The sequence below is a fragment of the Tachypleus tridentatus genome, chromosome 9 (assembly GCF_004210375.1).
Source record: "Tachypleus tridentatus isolate NWPU-2018 chromosome 9, ASM421037v1, whole genome shotgun sequence".
Taxonomy (NCBI): domain Eukaryota; kingdom Metazoa; phylum Arthropoda; class Merostomata; order Xiphosura; family Limulidae; genus Tachypleus; species Tachypleus tridentatus.
The window spans coordinates 45,401,049-45,416,629 of NC_134833.1; the positions used below are offsets into that span (position 1 = coordinate 45,401,049).

Sequence of the window (15,581 nt, forward strand, 5' to 3'; positions counted from 1 at the left end):
CTTTGAAATATAGTTTTCAACCTAATTGGCGAATATACTGTGGTTTCAATAATATTATTATACCCTTTCTTAATTTTTTAAAATCGCTAAGGAAGAAGATAAATATTATTGTTAAAACTGTAATAGGTCTAATACTAACTTTGCATGTCAAATATAGTTAATTGTAATCATGCTCCACCAGATTGGAAAAAGAGTTCGCACCATAACAATTTTAGGAACTATAGTTACTACAATGCCAGTAAATGAATGTAAACAATCGTTTTTAATAAAGAAAATATTTAACAAACGCGTAATTAAGAAATAAAACACTTAGATAACATTCAAAATGCAAATACTGGATCTAACATTTGCTCTTCACTCTGCAAAGCCTCACTAACAGATAGCGTGGGAATATGTTTGTGTGCAATAAATTTCTAAAATTGTAGTATGGTGATTAAGATTTGACAACCTGTGAGTATTTTTTCATTTGCAAAATTTAGATTCAGACAATAATTTAGTAAGGCAAAAATGTGATAAAACTGTCTTGTGTTATTAGTATGTTTGCTTGTTTTATTTGTTTTTTTCTAATTATCTTTCAAACATTTATAATCACATTGTATTTTGTATATACAAATTACAAGTTGGTGCCAAAGGCCCGTTGGCATAGCTCCACGAGGTTTTCATAACAAAATGTGGCCAAAAAAAGAAAAAAAGTTCCAATATCTGGTTTAAGATTCGTAGAAACAACTTGTGCATATTTGCTGGTTTCCATATTCAAAATTATTTTAATATACTGCACTCAAATATCTATATTTTCATAGATTTAAACGTTAGTAGTCGACCTCATTACCTCTGCATGCATCTGGTATGAATATCAAGAAAACTCATATGAAATTATGTGTGTTCAATTACAATATCTTTATTAAAGTGCTCTTTTATGAGGTCGTTGACATATTTATCAAGTGATTAAAGCCCGAAATGTCTTCCAGAAACAAGTAGAAATTATTGTGTGTGTTTTTTTAAATAAAGAAGAAAATATATCATTCAAAAGAACGTCAAACTATTTTCCTCTTTTAGACAAATAGCTTAATATTTCACTCTATAACAAACTGTGACTATAGAATAATATAATATACAGATATCAGAAATACTAGAAACAACAGAAGATCAAAAAAGATAAAAAAATTGAAATTTATTATGTAGGCAAGACAGACGAATCCGCACAAAAGCAATGAACTAAATGTTCTAAAGATGCTTTAAGTGAAACGTGTTACAATTAGAAAATCGTTGTAATTATTTTTTTAATCAAGTTTCCTAAACGTACAAGAAAAGAAAGCCGTTTTAACATTAAGTATACCGTATATATTTTATGGCCTCGTTAAAAATTGATGTGAATATTAATGAATAAGTAAAGAAAAATGGTTTTGTTCCAGGTTCTTGAACCTGTCTTTTTTATTTTATTAAGGTTATATCTCATATGCTGATCATAATATTTGTTTGTTTTTTGAATTTCGCGCAAAATTACACGAGGACTATCTGCGCTATCTGTCCTTAATATAGCAGTGTAAGGCTAGAGGAAAGGCAGCTAGTCATCACCACCTACCGCCAACTCTTGGGTTACTCTTTTATCAACGAATAGTGGGATTGACTATAACATTATAACGCCCCCACGGCTGAAAGGGTGAGTATATTTGGTGTGACGGGAATTCGAACCCGCAACCCTACAGATTACGAGATGAGTGTCTTAACCACCTGGCAATAGTTTCTGAATAGCTAACGCTGTATCAACGACGAAGGACTAGTTAAAATTTTTCATCAGTTTTGTGGTGATATAAATACTTTAAATCAGAAGCTTACGCAATGTATATCACGTATATGTTTGAATATCTTTGTTTATAATCAAAATAACAGTCATACATATCTTTCTGAAGTATATATTTCTTATAAAGCCGTTATCATTAGTAAAGTATTAATTTAGTGCAATATACAAGAAGTATTCTTTAGTTTTGTTTAAATTCGATTCTGAAGTACTCTTTCCCAAACTTAGTTCTGCGAAACATCTAGATTCAGTATGATGTATTCAAAGCGTTTACGGAAAATATTTTATCAATTTTGCAAATTTCTATTCACACAAACACACAATATATAGTCTATTATAACCAAAAACAAGTCGAAACTAAATTAAAAACTCTGCACCAATTTAAACGATTCCAAGGTACAGGCTATAATGTGAGAAATAGAATTACCCTATGTTTTGGAGGTAACTGAAGAACTGGGGCCCACATTGCGGTGGGGATACACCGTCTATCAGTCTTAACTTCCACTCACCAGTCTCATATAAAAAGATAAAATAAATTAAAGGAATGAATTGAATTAAAATAATAGAAATTAGAAATAGGAGAGCTAGATGTGAATGCTCAAGCCCACAGTGTCCCACATCCAGGGGGGTAGATTTTTTACATCCGATGGGGGGGGGATGATTTTTGCAACCACTTATGTGGACTGTTCAATTTGCAAATTTGTAATTTCTAATTACGTAAACCTGAAGCTGTAAACATGCAGTCACAGAGTAATCTTGTTGCCACAATATTTGCATGTATACTTAGGCCTACTGACTGATACTTATGAACTATCGCTTAGATCGAAAAGCTTAGAAGCACGCCTATATTAAAGATGTACATTTCGGCTACTGCAAAAGCCTACATCTAGGCCTAATTATGCAATTTGATTGATAAGAACACGAGAATCACAAGAACAAACACACAATTTGTAGGCCTGTGATGCAATAAAACAATTCAACAGACCAAACTGTAGGGGGGACGATTATATGCACCATACCACCCACCTAAAATGACGGGGGGATGTATCCCCCCCCAGAATGTACGCCCCCGCCCACATCTATATCACCATTTACTGCCTGCAGACACCTGTGGAAAGGTGACTGCTCTCCAGTAAAGAAAAAGGAGAAAAAATAAAATTTAAATTTGAATGAAAAAATAAAAATAAGAATTATCTTTAAGTATATTTCCTTTATATATTATATTTAAATATATTCAATGTATGTGATTTGTTGTTGCCTGTGTCGCACTTTTCCATTACATTGTTTAATCTTTATGCAGTTAAGTGTAATAACCTTAACGTATTGCGTAAACTATAGTTTAGCCTAACGAGCTAATTATGGGAATTATACTGCTGCAAATGTTATAAAATCTAATAGTAAAAGATGTCTCACATGTCCTGTTCCAAACACTTTTCGTCCTATTACTTACACAAATTCAGTTTGTAAAATAAAATTTATTTATTAACTTGTACTAAATGTTACATGGAATATGTGAGTCAAACTTCAAACCCATTGCACATACGCATAAATTTGCATAGATCTCAATTTAAAAACAATTTAATGAAATTCCAAATGATAGTGCCGTATTCTTATTGTTTCGTTTAATTTTTAAGTTTTTTTTTTATTTTCTTATTATTGTTATTTACTTTGCAGAACAGTCACCTTCCCACAGGTGTCTGCAGGCAGTGAAGGGTAGTATATATATGGTACGTTGTGGGCTTGGACACCCATATCCCGCTTTCCTATTTCTAAATTATATTTATATTATTTTAATTTATTTTATTTCTTTATGTGACATGACAAATGAAGGTTAAGACTGATAGCCACTGGATCCCCGTCGCAATGTGAGTCCTACTTCTTCAGTCATCTCCAAATTCTACGGTACATTCTATATCCCACATTACAGCTTGTGCACTGAGATCCTTTTAATTGATGCAGCGTTACTTTTTTTTCTAGTTTCGGCTATTTTCAGTTATAAAAATTAGCATTAGTCAGAGGTTTGTATTTGCTATTTTTAACATTGTCCTTCCTTTTGATTTTGCTTTACTTAACTCTTAGTATTAATATTCTCTTTAAATATATATATACACACACACACACAATGAGGGTCTTGATATAGGTTTGTTTGTTGGTTTTTGAATTTCGCGCAATACTACACGAGGGCTATCTGCGCTAGTCGTCCCTAATTTAGCAATGTAAGACTAGAGGGAAGGCAACTAATCATCACTACCCACCATTAACTCTTGGGTTACTCTTTTACCAACGAATAGTAGGATTGACCGTCACATTATAACGCCCCCCACGGCTGAAAGGGCGAGCTTGTTTGGTGCGACCGGGATTCGAACCCACGACCCTCGGATTACTTGTCAAACGCCTTAACCCACTTAGTCATGCCGGGCCCTTGATATAGGTACATACATTGGGAAAAAACATAAAACTTGATACTCCTGAATATCTGACAAGAATACATGCACGTAAAATATAAATGAAAAATGCTCTTGGATAAAAGCCCGGTGGTTAAGGCACTCGACTTGTAATCTGAGGGTCACAGTTTCGAATCCCCGTCACACCAAACATGCTCGCCCTTTCAGCCGTGGGGGCGTTATAATGTTACGGTCAATCCCACTATTCGTTGGTAAAAGAATAGCCTAAGAGTTGGCAATAGGTGGTGATAACTAGCTGCCTTCCCTCTAGTCTTACACTGCAAAATTAGGGACAGTTAGCGCAGATAGCTCTCGTGTAGTTTTACGCAAAATTCAAGAACAAACAAACAAACCGTTGAATAAGAGTTAATTGATATAGCCATACCGCAAAACAACAACAACAAAAATACAACAGAGCAAAACTTTTGTTAAAGACAGTTAAAACTTAATAGACACAGATTTTCTGTGAGAAAACAGGCATTGAAAATCTTTTATACAAACTTGACCTAACGGACCAACTTTCGTTTTTGTTTTGCATGTTCAGAGAATTCAGTATAATAAATTTATACTTTTGCAGCTTCGTGTTCTAGAATTCAGTCATCCCTTCTAGATTTTATGAATTTCAAAAGCCTCTTCTACGGTGCATAATCCGCCTACATGGTGATCATTTTATTATACACGTAGTATAGATAGTGTTTAATGGATTTCACAGTATAAGCAGCTCATTTTTCACTGTACAGTATCTACAACCAGAAGTAGAAAGAATATAAATCGAACATCTTAAGATGCTCTACTCAGTTAATGAAACAAGCGCTGACATCATTACATAACAAGAATTCAGTCTTATCATGAATACTTCAACACTGAGCCTTAACTAAAGTGTATAGGCATTCTAAGTAAAGAAAGAAATCAAAATGGAAAGCTGTAATTCTGTAATCAGTTGTGGAAAATAAAATTAGTAAAGAACTTTTCTTTTTAGTAAATGTAAAATGTCAATTTTCGATTAATTTGAGATATTGAAATTTGATATTTTTAAGTGAATGTATATGTTTTATACACGAACAGATTATCGCTATTTTAATACATAAATAGTTAACTACATTTCCAAAAAGGATATTATAATTTACTTGCAGAATGGGGGTAAAATAAGTATATTTGAGAATTAATTAGGAGAAATGGTAATAATTGTCAGGTAAATTTATAAAGTGTTTAATAATATTTCTTTTACCAACTTTTTAAATAAAATATTAATGATATCAGGCTTCTTTTTTTTTTAGACACAAATGTTTGAAAATCCATATTTCATGACAGTGAAGCAAGAATATTTGTTTGACATTAATTTATTAGAAAGTACAATTAGAAATTTCATTTACAAGGCACTCAAAACTGTTAAAAATAATAAAAAGAAACAATGATACACTCAACAAATGTTGTTAGAGAAAATTAATAAGCCTACAATTAATGCCTTAAGCTGAGGATATTCCATGTTTATTGTACATTTGCTATTTAAAATAACGTAAAAATTCATCATATAGCGTAACGGCTATGCCTGATCATTTGGAATCTAGAGTTTCAGTACAAATTTCTCACGCACTCAAACGGGTGAAAAGAAGGCAACGGGTACTGCCTAATAACTAGGACATGGTTTTCGAATAATAAGTCAATCAGTTGATCATTATTTTGAACTCAGTTATTAATTAATAATGAAAAATTCAGTTTCACATTACAACAAATTCTGTAATGCAGCATTTAAACTGACACATTTTAGTATGTATAAACTAGCTTATCTGCTCATGTCTGGTTATTTGGACTATAACAAACTAGATGGATGTGCAAATTATGGACCAGCAGGCCAAGCTTAGAGGAATCAGAGCTTTACTTCTCGATACAATGCTTCTTTAACTTTTTTATCACATTATTTCGTGAATAATTTAAGACAACGTGCATTTATATTTATGTTATTGACTCGAAATTGAGTTTGATAACTTAACAAAGTATATCCTAAAAGTGCAGGAACGTGCCTAAATCCACCCTAAAAGCTGCTAAAGTCAAACTCATAAAGGTTCAGATAGTAATGGTAGAATTAAATTATGTGCGACTTTTTTAAACAAGAAACGTCATACTTTGGTAAGTTTGGTCGAATATTTATATAACACAACTTTTCTCTGACTCTGTATCTGTACCTGTCCTAAAGGCTAATACAAAGTTAGAGAAGTAAAAGTATTCTTAAAGGTACGTTTGTAAGCCAGAAGTGTAACACAGTCTTTACCATTTACTAGTGACAACCACACAAGAAAATACTCTACGGTTCAAATCATAAGATAAGCTATTTCGAGACATTTTACTCAAAACTATATTGAAATATCCGTAGTGCTTGTTTCGAGGTCTACTTCGCTACATGATGTCACCAGAATTTGTGAACGACCTTTACACATTTACCTTGGAGATCCAGGGACTATATGGTTATAAGCATACGTTTCATGTGCAAATAGTTTCAGAAACTTGGACTAATATGTTTATTGTATTATTTTATTTTTTAGAGAAAAAATGTAAGAATGGATTGTCAATGAGGTCCATCAAAGACCTTCTAAACGCTCAGAAGTCTGGAAGCACTGCCTTACAAATCAGATGCAACTGTAATAAATCAGTGGCGGCGCCAAGGGAAGCTTGAGGGCTTGAGCCCCCAAAAATGAGTCAATCCCCCCTCAGCCCCCCAATATTGTTACCTATCTACATTCATAAAATATGGAAAACACAATCGTCGTTGTTGCTTAACAATTAGCATCAAAGAGACATAGATCTGTAGAACTCAACGTCTTCATTAAGATGGAAGTATGTGTCATGTGTCCCACAGCAACGTACTGAATGCACTAAAATTTATGTACTGTATTGTCGCTTTCTGTGTGATGCCATTCTATCTTGAGCTTTGAAGAAGATTAGACAACCACGTTGATTTCAAGATATAACAGATCATCAGGGATTTTACTTGATAAACCAAAAGTTTCACAGGTATTTACCCATTAATTTCATTTATCTTTTATTAAAAAGTAAAACATAGCATGCATGTATAAGTGTATTGTGTATAGGTCAAAATTATGAAGTATTTAACCGGTGTTGTGTCCTCTGTGAGATCATTTTGCATTGTGTATCAGCCATCGAAAATTGTATTGATGATTGTGGCATACACTTGAAATAGTAACTTACAATCCAATTAATGTTATACTTATGATTAGATAATAACCTTACATGTTAACTGACCAAATAATATTTCTAAACAATTCTAGAATTTATTCTGAAATTGTCATTGGGCTATTTAGAAGTGCCTAATTTAACGTAATGTAGTAGTTACATTATTGTAACAGGTGTTTGTCACACTTATGATACTAAGAACAATATCACAATCACAGATTGGCCTGTATGAATAATGTGAACTTATGAAGAAACCAACCTTTCTGTGAAGGTCATCTGCAATTTAGACATTTTATTTTGGTGCTACTATGACCATTCATTATCCAGGCCGTGGGTTTGCTTTGTTCGAGCGCGTAAGGCGTGCGACTCGTAATCCGAGGGTCGCGGGTTTGCGCCCCCGTCGCGCTAAAACATGCTCGCCCTCCCAGCCGTGGGGGTGTATAATGTGACGGTCAATCCCACTATTCGTTGGTAAAAGAGTAGCTCAAGAGTTGGCGGTGGGTGGTGATGACTAGCTGCCTTCCCTCTAGTCTTACACTGCTAAATTAGGGACGGCTAGCACAGATAGCCCTCGAGTAGCTTTGTGCGAAATTCCAAAACAAACAAACAAACAATCGAGCGCGTAATTCCCGCCTCGAACGCCTTAAGCGTATGATCACCAAGCAGCTGACCATGATGTACACTCTGTGTAGGCTAACGATCGGCTCAGCCCGATCGAGATCCAAATGCCAGCAACACGCCATACACCTCCCGCTCACTCCCATTAGCTGCCCATAGTTGTACAACATGCCCTATAAAAGCTGTGTTTGTGTTCCCAAATTAGCCCTGCAATTTTACATTATCACTACCCTCTAATTAAGTACTTGTGCTATATGGTTAAAGATAAGCACTTTATCTAACAGTATTTCACGGATATGTTCTGGATTTTCATGTGCTATTAATATAATTTGGTGATTTCAATGCTGCAGAGCAGTTGTTCGTAATGTTGAACTATGTTTAGTTGTTATTTGTTCCTTAAACATGAAATGACCCAATAGTATGTATGTTATATCTTTTTCCTTAGATTTAAAATGAATATCCTTTGTAAGCCCTAATGCCAATATAAGGAGAGAAATTCCCATTCGTTTCATATAAACTAACATAACTTGGAAGTAAGAATTGGTACTAGCAGTCAGCCGGCTCGGGGGTCACTTTGACGTTCGCGCGCTCTGTATAAAAGGGAGTTATGTTTGTTTACGCGGCTCTCGCTCTCTCTGGTACTCGGCCTCGCACTGGAACACACACTCAGTTTGAATTGATAAAAGGAAATCAAAATCAGCGACTCGTTTTTAAACACGGACACCAACACATAAGACAAGAGTCAGACATCACCCACTAAAACATAAACTGGTCATACTACACATAGGGTTGATTATGCAACACTACCTGCTACCCAAGAAGAGGCAGTGAGTAGATGGTCCTACAAACACATGTGGTGCAAGTGAGGAGGACAGTGGTGATCGTGATAGTGAGAATGCGGACACGACTAGTGCGGGACCCCAGCCGCAAGAGGGCACCACTCACACCCAGGGTGAAAAACTACCACCAGGACCCAAGGACCTGAGCCAGCTTCCATATAATGATCCTACCTGTCCAGACTTGAAGAGATACCCGGCCACAGAATACAGCAGCCAATCAAGGTCATTCAACAAGAATTGGCGTGATCAGCACTCGTGGTTGGAGTACTCTGTGACCCAAGATGCTCCATTCTGCTTCGCATGTTGTCTTTTTCAGTCACACACACTTCAGTAAAACTGAGAAGTCCTTCACCCATGAAAGCTTCTGGAACTGGAAGAAGGCGACCACATCACTGAAGTCCCATGATAACTCTGCAGAACACAAGTTTGCCATGCAAGCTTAGGCAGAGTTTAAATTGCAGAAAACAAAGGGTGCAAGAATCCAACATGCTCTCGATGTAAGCCATGCTAAAACTGTGGAGGAAAACCGACACTACATAAGAGCCGTGATAAATGCACTGCTCTACACAGCCTGCCAGAATGAAGCCCAGAGAGATCACAGGGAAGGTAGTCAGTCAGATAACAGGGGCAATTTCCTGGAACTTCTTAACATGATTTCCGGGTATGATGAAATTGTGAAGAAGAAGCTGAGTGGTTCTAGCAATGCCAAGTACACGTACCATGATATCCAAAACGAACTGCTTGACATCATAGCTGGAATAATCAGGAAGGATATCAGCAAAGAGGTCATGGAAGCTGAGCATTTTGCTCTAATGGTGGATAAAACAAAGGATGTGAGCAAACAAGAACAGCTGTCCATTGTGGTAAAATACCTCCACCAACAGAGCCTTCACGAGGAATTCCTGGACTTTATAGCTGCTGAGGGTCTGGATGCAGATTCATTGCTCAAGAAAATCATGGAGACTCTGGCTAAATGTGGTATTGACTGGTATTGCAGAACTGGTCTGCATTGGCCAGTGTTATGACGGAGCTGCAGTCAAGTCAGGGCACATCAGTAGCGTACAGGAGAGGTTATGTCTACTGCTATGCACACAGGCTCAACCTTGTGCTAGTTGATTGTGTGCACAACGTCCAGGCTGCAGCAGAGTTATTTGTGACAATTCAGAAGCTGTACAAATTCTTATCTACATCGGTTGTGCATGAAGAATTTTTGAAGGTACAGAAGGAGCTTGAACCCGTGAACCAGCACATAGTTGAAGCGACTGTCAGATACAAGATGGGCCTACCAACATGCTGCTTGTCTGGCTGTGAAAAGAACATCCCTGCTATTGTGACAACCCTAAAGCATCTTGTGGAGGGGGACAATGTCCTTGGAGCCACTGAATCAAAGGGCCTGTGCATCCTCCTAGATCAGCAGTTCGTAACCACTCTAGTGGCCATAGACAAATTAATGCTGATGACAAAACAGCTATCAGACCACCTCCAATCAACTGACCTGCAGCTGGCTTCTGCAGAGGACCTAGTACAATCTGTCATGTCTGGTCTCTCAAAAATGAGAACTGAAGCAGCATGGAAAGACTTGGAAGAGTCTGCTGAGGATATATGTGAGAATGTGGGAATACGCAGTGAGATGGTGCATCAACGTGGACAGTGATCTGCCCCCAGACACCTGGACGAATTCATAATCACATCTAGTACTGGCCAAAGAGATGAACCAACACCAGATGCCAGGAGACACACCTTCTATGCCATCATGGACAGGATGCTAAATGAGCTGAATAGAAGATTCTCTTCTGATACCTGCAGTGTTCTGATGGGTGCAATTGCATTGAACCCCAAACACTCCACATTTCTGGACAAGCAAGCACTCTTAGGAATGGCAGTAAACTATGGTGTGGCAGAGGATGACCTCGCAGTGGAGGTCCACCAGTTGAATCGGCTAATTGCCAGGAAGAAAGACAAGGGGCAGGAAGTATCCACACCATTGGAGCTTGCAACCATGCTAGAGCCATACAAGGATGCCTTCATGGATCTCCACAAACTTGTATGCATCGTTGTGAGAAATGTTTTTCATGTCTTCTCAAGACATACTTGCGCAACAGCAGTGGTAACAACCGCACCAGCAACCTTGCTGTCATATCAGTAAACTCCAGGAGGGCAAAACAACTCGATATTGATACTGTTATAGACACATTTGCTGCCAATCACCAGAACAGGCGCATTGTTTTGAAGGAATATTGACTATAAACACAACATGATGAAAGATAGTTAGCCTGATAGTGACCTTACTTTTCCTCAGAGTGTATTAACTTCACATGGGATAATTCGTTTCTGCTGTGTAAACTATGTCTTTACGTTATATTTCTTTTGATTTGTAGCTTTATTTTTAATGGTATATTAAATGTTCAATCTAAGCTAATCTTGATTTTCTTTATTATTATGTATTACCTTGGGTGGAATTTAGGTGAGCTTCTTCTTTTACATATACACATATTTTCATAAATAGATTATTTCTAATTTGTAATAATGAATTATTAATCAAAGTATGAGTTTACAATGAAAACTGCATTGAAAATGCAGTTCAAAATAGCACACCTTTCTGAAATGTACCTTGGTATTTACATTATTATAATTTACCATCTATACTTCATTTTGATGGCATTTTGGGAAGCCCCTCCACAGTTTACCTCAGCCCCCCCCCAATGAAAATATCCTGGGCTGCCACTAGTAATAAAAACTTTAAAGCTTGTTAGTCAACATTTAAATATCATCTTAAGCTCGAGTACAATTTGATGTTTGGTCTTGTGATATAGCAAATTTTATCTTTTTATGATTATGGTTATATTTATTAATATAGCTGATTATTTCTATTTTGAGTAAATATGTACGTATAATAAAACTGACACAAGCTTTCTTAGCGGGTGGCGTACATATACTATTAATGTAGCAGAAAATTATGTGAATTTATGATCATAAGAGGTGTACTCTCGTGACCTATATAATGAATAAATACTCTGCCAGAATGTTCGCTAAGCGAGAAAGTCACCGTGTAGTTAATTATTGATCTTTAACGGCTTGGTTGTATTATTGTTATTAATAATGAAAGGTATTTTTGTTAATTAGGTTTTGTTTCCTCATTTGCATGATTTGAATTGATACTAATATTTACAGTATATTATCAAATCCTGCTTAAGCATGTGTTTAGTACTGTGTTTTGGCAATGGCTGAATATGCTTCGCAATGGTGGTATAGTTAAATAAATTAACTTTTTGTTTCAGCCATTTGTTGTAATACCGCCACCATTACTGCACCATTTGAAAGATATATAGAAAGAAATACGCTTGGTATTTCAGTAAACTTGTTCTTCAGTAAATAACATTACCGAGTTTTTCTGTTGGAATAGAATAATGAACTGGTAAATGCAAATAAAAGAAAAATGATTTCATTGTTACAAAAATAGGAAACACCCGTGATGTACTTGCACAGACGTTATAAAAGTCACTCTTACTATGTTATGTTTGAATTCACCTTTTCTACTCCCTTATGATTAATCTGCGTAGAACTAACATGCAAAAGTTTTGAAGTATACCTTCATACATAATCCTCCAAGTAGACCTGGCTGCTAAAAGAAAATGTACCTGGATTCAACAGGTTAACTTTCATTCCTTGTTCAATATACAACATCACCTCGTGACTATTATTTTCTCAAAGCATTAGTCGACTACATTGTCCAGACAATGTCATACTCATCAGGAAAAGTAGATTACAGAGCTAATTTTTTTCAACTCAAATGTTGTATGGTCCTGCAATATCTTCTCACGCAGAACATATATTACCTTCTAAAACGGGGAGGGGGGAGGAACGACTAGACGAAAGCAATCTGAACGACTTTCCAGACCACTTGTCACCATCACAGTAAAAAAATAATATAATGGTTTGGGACAACGTGGGGCCTAATTGTCCATCTTGACTGTGCTGTTCCTTAAACTCAATTAAAATATTCTTTTTGAATATTAAAGCTAGTGGGCCTGGCATGGCCTAGCGCGTTAAGGCGTGCGCTTCGTAATCTGAGGGTCGCGGGTTCGCGCCCGAGTCGTGCCAAACATGCTCGCCCTCCCAGCCGTGGGGGCGTTATAATGTTACGGTCAATCCCACTATTCGTTGGTAAAAGAGTAGCCCAAGAGTTGGCGGTGGGTGGTGATGACTAGCTGCCTTCCCTCTAGTCTTACACTGCTAAATTAGGGACGGCTAGCACAGATAGCCCTCGAGTAGCTTTGTGCGAAATTCCAAAAAAAAATTAAAGCTATTATTTATATACTTATCAAGATTTTCCTCAAACTGACTTAAATTTATTGCTTCTACAACATCCGAAGGCAAACAATTCCAAAGACGTTAGAAAAAATAAAAGTGTATAAAGTAAAGACGGCTGCTACACTACCAAAATTTATATTTGTGTTCCCTACTCTTATTATTATCACTGTTGAGTATGAAAAAAATATGCATCAATACTATTAATTCCTTTTATAATCTTAATGTCTGAACTCTTCTTTTCTCAAAAGGACACAATTTAAGAGATTTCAGACTCTCCTAGTATGACAACCCCTCAATTCCAGGAATAATTCTAATAACCCTTCTGTGAACCCTTTTCAAAAAAATTATTGTCTTTCCTGAGGTAAGGAATCCATGAATGAACACAATATTCCATGTGTGGCTTAACAAGTGACCTGTGTAGTGAAATTATACGTTTTTAGACTTGTATTCAGTATTTATATAGATAAAACCTAAAATCCTGTGCTCTACCACTAGTAACAGTTCACTGCTTGGATAGCTTTAGAGACTGATAGACTATTACATCAAGATCTATTTCCTTCATAACACTGTTAAAGTCATTTCCATTTAAATTATACTTAAAATTATGGCAACCTACATGCATTATCTTGCATTTATTGTAATTAAACTTCACCTACCATTTATTTGCCCAACTCACTAAATCTTTTTGTAAACCAGTAGCATTTTCTTCACGGCTAGTGACACCCAAGACCTGAATTGAGGAATTTATTGACTATTCCTTCTTCTATGTCATTGATGTAAATAAAAAAGAGCAAAAATCCTAAAACTGAGCCCTAACGTGCTTCACTTGTGACACTAATTCAGTTTGACTGAATTCCATTTGTAACAACCATCTGCTTTCTTCCATCCAGCCAATCTTCTATCTAATTTACTAACTTATCCCCATACCCAGAGAGATTAATTTTTAACAAGCCTTTTTTATGTGGCACCTTGTCAAACGCTTTCTGAAACTCCAGATATATCTAATCTACGCCCTTACCCTCAGTAACGTATGCAGTAACCTTTTCAAATTATGTGAAAGGATTTGTGAGGCAAGATTTTTCCCTTAGTAAAACCATGTTGACTATTCAATAAAATTCTAAAGTTAGTTAAGTGACTTTGCAAAGTATCTTATAACAGACTTACCAAAACTTTTCCGACGAACTGATGTATGACTGAAACTATTTTTACCACGTTCATTGAGTCACTCTCTAAGACAGCGGTAAGTTTACAGATTTTAACGCTACAATCATGAGTTCGATTCACCTCAGTAGACACACCAGATAACCTGATGTGGAAGGTATCGCTATAAAAACACACACACACGCCCCTTAAAAAGAGGAGTTACATAAGCTGACTTCTGAGCCTTTGGTACCGGTTCACTATCCAAGGACTGACAAAAAACAGAAAAAGTGGCTCATGTATCCACGCTTTAACCTCTTTCAAAATATTTTGGGAAATATTATCTGGCCTAGGAACTTTATCGTTTTTAAACTTCCTAAAGGGTCTTTCTCTTATATTAACATTTTGTTAATCCTTAATATATTTAGAAAGATCCTAACAGCAAGGTTAATTATTTGGAATTAAGCACAAAGCTACACAATAAGCTGTCTGTGATCTGCCCACCATGTGTATCTAAATCTAGTTTCTAGCAGTGTGATTCCACAGACATTCCGCTGTGTCAGTGGGGGAGAGGGGGGAGTCTTAACAGTATGGCTTCTAAAATCTTTAAGATGGTAGAAAACATGATCTGGCTGCATATAATAGACGTAGAAAGTGAGTGTGATCTTTGTAGAGTGACAACTGTAATAAAGATAAAGAGAGTTGACGACATTCATACTTACTAAATGCAGATATCATGCATGGAAGTTTTTGAAAATATTCTTATTTAAACTCGGATGAAAACATATTTGTTTGTAGTCAAAGAAGGATAAAAATTTAACAGATATCATCTGCAACCACAGCATATACATTTTGTATAGGATGATTACTGGAATTAAGCACAAAGTTACACAACTAGCAAGCTGTGCTCTGCCTACCATGGGTATTGAAATCCGGTTTCTAACAATGTGATTCCACAGTCATACGGCTGTGCTACAGTGGGCATTTTTATAGAAGCGTTGCCTTTTGGGTAATTAGCATATACACAATTTTTGATAATGAAAATTTTCAAGTTGCCCACAACTCACAGTGCAACACATTTCACAATTATATAGTTATAATTTCTGTGTCTACAGTTATAAATAAAGTATTATCATAGCACAGACATAGTAAATAATATATTATTGGTTAAAAAGTGAAATATACATATTTTTAATTTTTATGGATATAAAGTATCAAAATCCGTTGTTTTGGTTAATTTCA

At 36.0% G+C, this 15,581-nt stretch overlaps 1 protein-coding gene across 1 annotated transcript; it reads left to right on the top strand.

Moving 5' to 3' along the window:
* The first annotated feature begins 5,417 nt into the window (after positions 1-5,417).
* On the top strand, positions 5,418-12,044 carry LOC143227363 (uncharacterized). Its single transcript, XM_076458817.1, has 5 exons — positions 5,418-5,434; positions 8,913-9,190; positions 9,459-9,751; positions 9,886-10,410; positions 12,012-12,044. Exons 1-5 carry the CDS (start codon positions 5,418-5,420, stop codon positions 12,042-12,044), a joined length of 1,146 nt encoding a protein of 381 aa, XP_076314932.1.
* The last annotated feature ends 3,537 nt before the right edge of the window (positions 12,045-15,581 follow it).